The following is a 10,732-nucleotide window of genomic DNA, read 5'->3' on the forward strand; positions in this document are numbered from 1 at the left end:
AGCAAGCTTGACGCTCAGCCGTCAGGATGACACTTTGTCACTGTGCCCATCCACATTTTGTTTTGAACATGACTATATACAGCAAGGTGTTTTTTTTTTTTAAACACCCATGTGATTAGGAAGACTTAATGCAAGGCATTTTTTTTCACAAATAAACAACCTTGTAAAGTAAGGCTTTTTTTAATGGAAAAAAATTAACCACCTATATTGAGCCTTTTCTTGTCAGAAAAAATGACCATGTATTGCAGTCTTTTTTTTTTTTTAACAATGACCATGTAAGGTTTTTTTTCCCCCCACAAAATAATAAACAAAAAACGACCATGTATAGTAAGGCTTTTTTTCATGAAAAATAAAACCGACCAAGGATTTTTTTTTTTTTTTTTTTTACAAAAATGACCATGTACGGTAAGGTTATTATTCCCCCACAAATAAAAACGACCATGTATGGTAAGGCTTTTTTTTTCATGGAAAAACGACCATGTATAGTAAGGCTTTTTTTCATGAAAAAAAAAAAAACAATATCATACCTAATATCATACCTCAACCTCAACCACTACTACTTAGAAAATGCCACTTGTACGCTCAAGAAAGAAGAAGCATAAATAAAAATGACTAAACCGACCAAGGATTTTTTTTTTTTTTTTTTTACAAAAATGACCATGTACGGTAAGGTTATTATTCCCCCACAAATAAAAACGACCATGTATGGTAAGGCTGTTTTTTTTCATGGAAAAACGACCATGTATAGTAAGGCTTTTTTTCATGAAAAAAAAAACCAATATCATACCTAATATCATACCTCAACCTCAACCACTACTACTTAGAAAATGCCACTTGTACGCTCAAGAAAGAAGAAGCATAAATAAAAATGACTAATGGCGTCAATAAGAAATTCCATCGAGCGCTGACTGTTGTTTCCACATAGCAAAATAAAGAAGTGAGCAATTTTTAGGAAGTCTTGTGTTCTTTCCAAATAGTTTCCCAACATGTAAAAATATCTCGGACGTCTGGACTGAAGCTATTTGAACCACGGGATCGACATAAAAACAAAAACAAAAAACAACTCAGTCAGCCTTGCGGCGCAAACAGCAAGTTGGTTTTCCTATTGCGAAGTGGTGGCTGAAGCTCGAGGGCGGCCATCTTACGTTGCCAACGTCATCGCCAAATGAAAGTAATCTCGTGAGAGCGCACGCCGGTGATGACTCGAGTTTCGAAGTAAACTCAACGTCAGAGTTTCTTGCGGCCATCTCCAAGAAAGGCCGCCTTGAAAATGTCGAGCCACCCCCCCCAAAGCCTTTTTCTCACTTATATGTAAATAATCAGGCGAGTCAGCGTGTGCTTGAGTCAGGAAGCTGCGCTCGGCATCTTTTTTTGTTTGTTTTTTTTCCCCATGGCTGCCCGACCTTCTAAAAAGAGACACTTTGTTTCAACCGTTTTTTACCCTTCGTTGAACTATAAAAGTTCAATAACTTGATAAATGCCACCAAAGGCTTAACATCAGGGCCTAAACTGGCAATCCCCCTCCAAAAATCAATCATTTTATTATTGCCATGTGTGAGTTTGCTTGATTAAAAGAAAAAAAAAGTGAAGATGCAAAGAAGGTTCTTGATTGTCTGGACTCATAAACAAACAAACATAAAACATGAAGGAAAATACATTTTTGAGAGTTTAATCAGAATGAGAAAAAGTTTCGGCAGATCTGCTTTGATGGTTACGACACCAGCATGGGTCGAAAAAAGCCGGCGTTATAAGAGTTGGCTTTACTGTCTTGCTGAGACAAAATGGACATCGCAGGGGACACAAATGAATCAATCGGAATCATGGGTCGCCTCTGCTAAATTGCGATTCGGTGTCTTGGGAAAAACCTGGACAATAATAACAACAAAAGTAAGTAAATACTGTAGCTCCTCCGCATGGGGCCTAAAAGTTGTCAGTCCATCCCTGAGCACGTTTTTCAGCAAATCATGGGAAAGATCATCCCATAGGCAAGTTTGCAAATGGCTTGTGAATGATTGTACCGCAAAGATTGTAAACACGGAGCTCCGCCTTTCCCTTTCACTTTTCTTTCGCCGGCTTCCAAAGAAGAAGAAAAGGGCTTCTTACTCCATGGGCAAGGCCACCAGGTCGGGCACCATCTGCCCGGTCTTGACGGAAATCCACAAATCCTCGTTATTGGCCGAGTTTTTCTTTTTCTTCTTCGGTTGCGGCTCGGGGTTCCCTTCTCCTCCCCCGCAGCAGCGGCGGCGGTCGCCATGGCGACAGCAGCAGAAGTGGCAACACGCCGCCAGCGCGGCGACCAGGACGATCAGGGGCAGGGCGAGGAGGACCGCCAGGCACGCGCTGTTGTAGACGCCCTGCCGGTGTTTGTCCGTCACAAAGTCGCACAGGAAGTTGAAGAAGTTGCGGATGCGCTCCGCCGGCCCGTCCATGACTTCCGGATCCTTACGTCCGCTTTTCAGGAGGCTCCATCCGCGTCATCGTTTCGGTTCATCTTCATCGGCCGCCCAGAGTTTCATCTCCGAGTTGCGCGGTTCAATTCAAACTGTGACGGCCAAATGTTTGTCACCTTCTCTTTGTCAAATCAGTTCCTGCGGAAAAAAAACAAAAAAAAACACACACATCACAAAGATTAGAATTGACAGAATCGTCACTTCGGGGGGTGCGAGAGATTTGAAACAGGGTTTCTGCAGGCATCAGCACATTGCTTCTTAACAGCATGTCAGGGAACAGTGCATTTGAGGGTTTTTTTTTTCCAAATTAAGAGCAAACTAATTGGAACAGGAAGCAAATTATCGCTAACTTGTGTTTAAGTGACTTCCTTGCAGGTATTGGCAAATAAATTCATGCTATTTAATACTGTGGCGGAAACTGTGCATTTTTTTCAAATTAAAAGTAAATTAATTGGAAGATCAAGCAACTTAGTGCTAAATTGTGTTAAAGTGACTTGCTTGCAAGCAATGGCAAATTTAATTGCTGTTTTTTAATGTTGTGACAGGAACAATGTATTTTCTTTTCAACTTAAAGGCAAATGAATTGGAACATGAAACAACTTGTTGCTAAATTGAGTAAAAGTGACTTCCTTGCAGGTAGCAGCAAATATTAATGCTGTGACAAGAACCGTGCAGTTTTCTTTTCAAATTAAGAGGAAATTCATTGGAACAGCGTGGAACGGATTGGGCTGATGCCATTGATCATTTGGAGTGGTTGAAAGTAAATGTATAGTACGTTAACATTATAGTACGAGTACGTTAAGCATAACAAAGACTATGTAGGCTAGCTGCTAACGTTAGCCCCACCCAAAGCAACGTTTGCCCCTGACCTCGCCGACTCAACTCGAATTTCAATATTGAAATCGTGGAATACGCCGTTTCTGCCTAAAACATAATCCATGCATCATTATGCTGTCGCGCTAAGTAAAAAAAAGGGATTCAAATATATAAAAAAAACACAAATTAAAAAAAAAAAGAAAATGAAGGTCACCAACGAAGAGGAAGCAAGCTGGAAATGAAACAACAACAGACCAGAAAAGCTTCCCGAGGGCGAGCGCGACTTTCCGAGAGCCCGCTTGACTTTCTCATGACCTCGGACTCTGAAGTCCGGGAAAAGACCATTGACTGGGCCCACAAAAGCAGGAAGGGGCTGCGAAAAAAAAAAAAAAAAAAAAGGCACACGCGAGACCTACTTGAGCGCAAGTGGCGACAGAAGGCATGACAGGAATCTTTCATGACTGCCCTCCGGCGCGCTCCACAATCGATCACTTTTTTTTTCCTTTTGGGATTTCATCAGAAGGCTCAAGCGTGGCTGTCAACATGGCGCACAACAACGCAAACAAGCACTCGCCGCGCAGCACAAAGTCCGTTTCAACAAAGTCAAACAGGCTTAGAAAAAGAAATATATTCTAATTTGTGTCAAAAGGAAAAAAAATCTTCTTGGAAAAAAGTCCTAAGGAAAACAAAATCGGGCATGTTACTGTTGTGTTGGCGCAGTATTCTAACAATCTGATTGGCTTAGAGAAAGAAAAATATTCTAATATTTTGTGTCAAAAGGAAAAAAAAAACATCTTGAAAAAAAGTCCTAAGGGAAAAAAAAACAATCATGCGTGTTACTGTTGTGTTGGCGCAGCATTCCAACAATGTGAGTTTTACGTTGAAAATGCTGCACTGCAAAAAGTCCATTTTAAGAAAGTCAAAAAGGTTTATAGTAAAAAATATATTCTTATTGTTTGTCTAAAAAGGAAAACTAAATTGCCTAGCAAAAAAGAGAGCGTGCTTTCCATCCCGACCCCATTGTGACCCTGTTGAAGTGCCCTTGAGCAAGACGCGCAGCAACCCTAACCCGGTTTGCTTCAATTTCATTTGCAGCTTGCTTATATGAAGGATTTGGGACTGGTTTTCAAACTCAAATCAACTTGAAGAAAAACGTCTTGAATGAAGTTTTCTTGGCAAGAAAATCATTTATGCCACATTGGCAGATTTTTGTTTTTGTTTTGCTCAAATCAAGAATTTTTTTTTTTCTTGTACTGTATTTGGTGTGACACTTTTTGCAGTGCATTAGGCTTAAGGTCGCGAGGCGTGCGCGCCAAACGCAAGCTCGCAACAATTAACACAAACGCGTTAGCTGTCAAAATGGAAGGCTGCAATTTCAAAAGGATTTTTTTTTTTGTGGGCTTTCTCAGAACGGACAGCGGAAAGGAAATTGTCACCGTAGCGCGAGGCCAACTGCTTGACAGGTCTTATTCCGAATTGTGCTCTTTTTTTTTTTTTGGTTGGGCGGGGGGCAACTCAAATATAAGTTTAGGTCAATTCCTCATTGAGTCGAAACATTTGCGTCAAAATGAAAAACCCATAAGAACTCAAGGGACTCAACCGTGGGTCGAAAAAGAGGAATGACCCGAAATTCGGATCGAATATTGAAAATGGAAGTTTTGACATAAAACAGCCGGATATTTTGCGTTGTGATGAACAAAACAATCCCAAATTGTTGGCTTATTTTAAAGCCAACGTTTTAGAGTGCAAATTTGGTTGTCTTGTGAGTCATTTATTTTGTCCCAAAGGAAAAAGGCAATACTCGGTCTCATTTGGATTCATTTCGAGTTACTTTCCACCCAATAAGCTTTAGAATTGTCGATACGTTAAATTAATTGAATAATAAGCCCAAATTTGGGTTGTTTTCTGGAGTCTTCCTTTTCCACTCAACACAAACGAGTCAACTAAGAAATAAGAGCGTTTTGAGGTCAGTCCACTGAGCCAAAAAAAAGTTGGGTTAAAATTGGGTTATTTAGTTTGGGTCGAAAAGAAATAGCCAATATGTCGTCTCTGTCTATTTTTTTTTCATTTTGAGTTATTTTCACCTTCACTTTATAGATAAATAAATAACTCAAGTTACTCACTTATTATTCAGACGAATCAAAACGAACGAACTTTCTGTTATCTTCCACTTTGCGAGAGCATATATTAATACCGATTTTCTCAAGACACGACTGGGGGGGGGCAGGCTCGGTGAAGCTCCGGCGCCACTTTCAAGCGAGCAAATGCGCTCCGCGCCTTCCTTTGGAAACATTCTCACTTGGCGTCCGAGAGTAAAAAGAAGTTAAAGCAGGTAGAAAATTTTAAAAAAAGTGCCATTACCTTAAGTCCCGTTCATGATCTGGAAAGGCGCGGCGGGCGTCTGGCCTCCTTTTTTGTCAGCCTCATCATGACGAGGCTTGGCTTTCTGTTCCCGTTTGCCCCCCCCAACAATCTCCTCCCCCTGACTCAAAGCGTGCGCGCGCGGGTGTGTGTCGTCGCGGCGACGTCAGTGCGCCCTGCCCACTTTTACGAAGAATGGGCCCTCTGTCTGTGCTTGCGCCTTTTACTGAACTGCCGCCGGTCGGGGTGACGTCGCGCTCGCTCATTTCCACCCCGATGGAACACATGCACTCATTCGAAGAAAAAAACAAAACAAAAAAATGTCCTCCTCGGTGCTGACAAACACATCTCCGCCCTGCTTCTAAAAGGGGAACAAACGCGGGAAATGAAAGCTGCAAAAGTATGTGGGTGCGCTACCAGGTGGAAGATGCACACTCGTGTACTTAGCCACACACACGTGTGAGTTTTTCACTTGATCTGAGCACATCCTAGTGCCATCATGCATTTCATAGCTTGACCGTTATAACAGATCGCCTACTGCCGATCCTCCACCAAAGTCCAATTTAAGCATCTTCTAAAAGCGAGTCGCAATAATAATAATAATAATAATAATAATAATAATAATAATAATTAACGGATCTAATGATTTGGTCAAAGAAAGACCTAACCTCCATCAAAATCCAATTGAAAGCTGTCCTCTAAAGACAAGCCTTGACCCCCACACAGAGCTCTGAACTAGTGGGGTCCAGCAGAATGCTCCCCGCAAGTGCAAGAGGTCCTCGCAAAGACAGTATAACCGTGAATTTGATCCCCCAGATCAGCAAAAACCAAGGACAGACACAAACACACGCACAAGTGGATTTCCTTCCCCCTAACCTTGACCATCAAAACAGAACGCCTAACCTCAAGCAATATCCAATTGAAAGCTTTACTCTAAAAGCAAGCCTTGACTCTCAAAAAGATGTCTCAACCTGTGCGGTCCAGCAAAGTGGTCCTCACAAGTGCAAGAGGTCCCCACAAAGACAGCGAAAAATATGGTCCCCACACCTAGCGAAAACAAGCGTGCACATCCACAGAAAGCGTTGGTTCCAGTGGCCCGCCCGTGGCATTGTGGCTAATTCTCTTTCTGGCTCAGTCGAGCAAAAGAGGCTTTTTCATTGAAAGTTTTCAAAAGAGGAGCTGCTAACTGGAGCAGAGCTTGGTGAAGAAAAAAAAAGAAAAGTGTGAGTGTACTGCGCCAAACAATAAATGCCATCTCGCAAGCCGCACGCACCGCCGCAACATTTTCGCACCTGCGCAGGCAATTCCCAGAGCACCATTTTACTCTAAAAGCCAGGATGTCCTCGAATGAGGACGCACATGTTTATTTTTTTTTAATCTTCGTGCAGCATTTTTTGGACCATTTTTTTCACTCTCTAGCCAAGGGATGGCACACCTTGCTTGTAGATGGATAGTCTTTATTATCATTACACCTGCAGAAGTACAAGGTACGAAATTTTGATTTACCCAACAATTTACACTGTTGAACTAACAAACATCAAATGGACAATAGCTATGGCCGACATGTTTCATATTCACATCAAAACACATATGTAACATAGCATTTTGGGCTGTCGAGCATGTGATTCGCACTTTAGCAATGCCATCACACAGGAAGGACTTGGCGTGACCCCAAAACATAATTATTATTGTTCCAATAATTCATTGGAAATGCCAAATAAAAACATACAAATATAATGTCCTAAAAATGTGTGTCCCTCCACTCGTCACCATCTCAAGGTAAACAAGTGAACTGCATTCATATTGTCAACTGCTACAATTAATAGGATTACTTTAAAGGATTTAGGAGCGTCTTTCAAGATTCTTTACATGATATATTTTGATTATTATGCCCTAATGTAATTGTAATATGTATTTGTTACAGTCTCTGGTGCTTTTTTATATATATATAATTTAATAATATTCATTTTGAGGGCTTACGAGCATTTTTGGGGGCTTGGAACGGATTAGGCTATTTCCATGTAAAAAGCGGCTCTACTTATGAAAGATTCACGTTACCAAATGACTTCCGGAACGAATGAATTTCGTAAGTAGACGTAGCCCTAGTTGTTTCGAGACAAAAAAGGCTCCACTGGGCAAATTTGAGATATGAAGGCCAAAGATGTACTAAGAAGGAGTCCAAATAAAAGAATGTCAATTATGAGTGCCTCGTGTTAGGGCGTGTAGAAGCCGGGGAAAGCTGCCAGGAAAAAAAATCCCCCGCAAGCAGGGAATCTTCTGCTTCCCATATGTTTTTATGCGAATATCTACGTTAGCCGTAGCTAATGTCAATTTAATGTTTGCTAGTTTTACGGTGGTGGAAATTGTTGTCTCATATTATATGGCAACAATGTGACCTTTGGTATCTTTAATTTTCTCTCTATGAGAGACAATATTTCTCGCTGAGGCGTTATGAAAAATTCAGGTTAGGAAACAAGAGGCAGCCAATGGATCACACGTTGTGAAATTTCAGCTCCCTAGTGTCTTCTTTGAATGCTTTTCCTTTGATGTAAAGAGCCAAAGTACTGCACAATGAGAAAGTATATTAAACAAAAAAAAATGGCCATCCCATGAGAGATTTGGCAGATATTAAGCAATATTAAGCAATATTAAGCAATGAGTATCAATTTACGTGTTTGAGTTGCAAGGCATTGGAAGAAGAACACGGGGGTGAGAGAAAAGGAAACAAAAGCGCTTTTGTGGTTATCTTTAAGAAACACCATTTGCTTGGCGTTTCCTGGGTCTTGAGGCCGCACGCCGCAGGCCTCTGCACGACCTCGCATATGCGCCTCTTAGTTAGGAAACAAGAACAAGGTTACAGGCATCGCGTGAAGGCTTGAGACTTTTTTTTTTTTTGGATTAGCTTGCCGCACAAAGAGGAAGTCCCCGAGGAGGCTCATCCACAACCGCAACACAATTGTCGCAGTCGCTCAAAACAACTACAACAGTCCATGACATCAACACCTTCCATCATCGTGGTTTTATGTTGAGCGTTATTTTTCTTCCTATCCTATTTATGGATTCAATTTGAAGACTACATTCTTTGGAAAATTGCCTTTTTATTGTTTGTGTGCCTGCCCACCCCCATCTTGACTCATCTCATCACGAGGAACGGCTAGACTTTCCTCTCACCATGGAAAAATATGTTTAACACATATTTTCACATTTTTTTTAAGCGTGTGGACATTAAATCCCAGTTGCTTATTCACACACACACATATACAGCAGTATGTATATATATATATATATATATATATATATATATATATATATATATATATATATATATATATATATATATATATGAGAGAGAGAGAGAGAGAGAGAGAGAGAGAGAGATACAATTTTCACATTTCTTCAGGTGTTTGTCTCAAGTGAACGGTATAAAAAAAGGCTAGCACTGTTTTTCAAGCGCACATATGAACTGGCCAACATTGTAATTTGTTATTTTTCTTTTACTCATTCGAAACTGTTCAAATCAAGTAGTTCCACAAGCACGTATGTCAAAATGTATTTTTCGTGCACGCCAAAACGTAAATGCCGGGCCGCGATCGGCCCCCGGGCCATAGTTTGGATACACCAGCTCAACGTTTTCCTTTTCAAATGCTGGGTTCTCAATGAACATGAGCTAGTTTTCTCTTTTTCAATTCACTGGGAAAATAGAGGTATAAATCGTAGCGGGCCGGCGGTTTCTTTGACACTTAACAAGGTAGAAGGTAAGATGGAAAGGCGCTCACAGGAGTCCAATAATGAGTCCTATGGGCCGCATGAATGTAGCTTGTAAAGCTCCCGGAGGGCTCAAAATAGACTCCCGTTGTAGGCCATTGTGTTGTTGTTTCCAGCCATTGTTTGGAAGCAGCATGCTCGTGATGGAAACTGCTCCTCCGGGCCTCGGACAAATTTTCACTAACAACAGACATCCCAAGAAGGAGAAAAGCACTCCGGCGGCATGATGCGAATATCGACGCGGATGCTGCGTTCGGGGTCACGCGCGGTGTTTGTCGTCTGCCACGCATTTGACACACTTCACCCGTAAAGTTCCATTTCGGTCTCGTCAGACCACGATTTGGCTGGGTTCACAACATAGGTAAAGCCAAATATTTCTCCATCAAAATTTTCGTATTTGTGATGACGGTACGATTAAAAAACAAAAACAAAAAAAAATCACTCCTTACAAAGGTTAATGGTTTTAGTCGATGCTGAATTTTCTTTACTTAAAGTGGCTGTAACATGAGAGTTAAGAACTTCCCGCAGTGTAATATGTGCACATTAGCGATTTGATTTCTGCTAAAATATGAATTTTTTGGGACAGATCTTTCTAAAGCAGGAATTAAAACAGCTCATTTGCTTTACGGTGCCCCCTTGCAGCTGAAGGGGCGGGCAACGCAAAACGCATCCGTCCATCATCCTGAGCGCTCGTCTGATTAAGACTACTCCAACAGCGTGAGTAACGGGGCCAAAAACAAGCTTTTTCCTGACATTCAAATGCAAAGCGGCGCCCGATACCGCTCTCACTAACACACGGTCCATCTATCAAATCAGTCCCCGTGGGAACACGGTATTCCTAACAACAGTTACGCCCGCGGGTGTATTATTGACCATATTTGGCCGAGTACAAGTGGACCTCGCTTAGAAGTCGAGCCCCCCCAAATCAATAGCAAAACGGGTGCAGGCCGGTCCCAGATGATCCACGGACCGGGTCGGGGACCTCCGGTTGAATGCGGCATGTACTGAAGTTTCTGCACTGAACCGAACTTTTCTCGCAGCGTTTCACTTTCCCCTACTTTCTATTTCCAAATAGTTTCCCCACAGAGTTATTGGCGTAGGTGAGTGTGGCCCAAAGACACACTTTTGACATCAGTGGCGGCCGGCCGGCCGGCCGGCCGGCTGTCATGTGCTCAAACGCCCCCGAGGACTTTTGCTGAATAGTTTACCTGATGCGGGACACAACTTTAAAAAGCCCTTCTGGCAAACAACACCATTCACACTCCATTTCCTCTAACCGCATTTCCTCAGCAAGCGCGGAGGAAAACATCGCACGGAAAAAACACGGCAAAAATGGCCGT

General features: G+C 41.9%; 1 protein-coding gene across 1 annotated transcript; it reads right to left on the minus strand.

Moving 5' to 3' along the window:
* Positions 1-1,585: 1,585 nt before the first annotated feature.
* kiaa0040 (KIAA0040 ortholog) lies at positions 1,586-5,759 on the minus strand. The gene is made up of 2 exons (XM_088430123.1): positions 5,628-5,759; positions 1,586-2,588 (listed from the first exon to the last, which is right to left on the minus strand). Exon 2 carries the CDS (start codon positions 2,427-2,429, stop codon positions 2,100-2,102), a length of 330 nt encoding a protein of 109 aa, XP_088286249.1. The 5' UTR covers positions 2,430-2,588; positions 5,628-5,759; the 3' UTR covers positions 1,586-2,099.
* Between the last annotated feature and the right edge of the window lie 4,973 nt (positions 5,760-10,732).

The sequence above is a fragment of the Hippichthys cyanospilos genome, chromosome 12 (genome assembly GCF_059441005.1).
Source record: "Hippichthys cyanospilos isolate Australia breed blue-spotted pipefish chromosome 12, RoL_Hcya_1.0, whole genome shotgun sequence".
Taxonomy (NCBI): Eukaryota; Metazoa; Chordata; class Actinopteri; order Syngnathiformes; family Syngnathidae; genus Hippichthys; species Hippichthys cyanospilos.

Bases quoted from the DNA above. Each gene is read 5' to 3' on its own strand.
- kiaa0040 (XM_088430123.1), bottom strand. From the start codon at position 2,429: ATGGACGGGCCGGCGGAGCGCATCCGCAACTTCTTCAACTTCCTGTGC.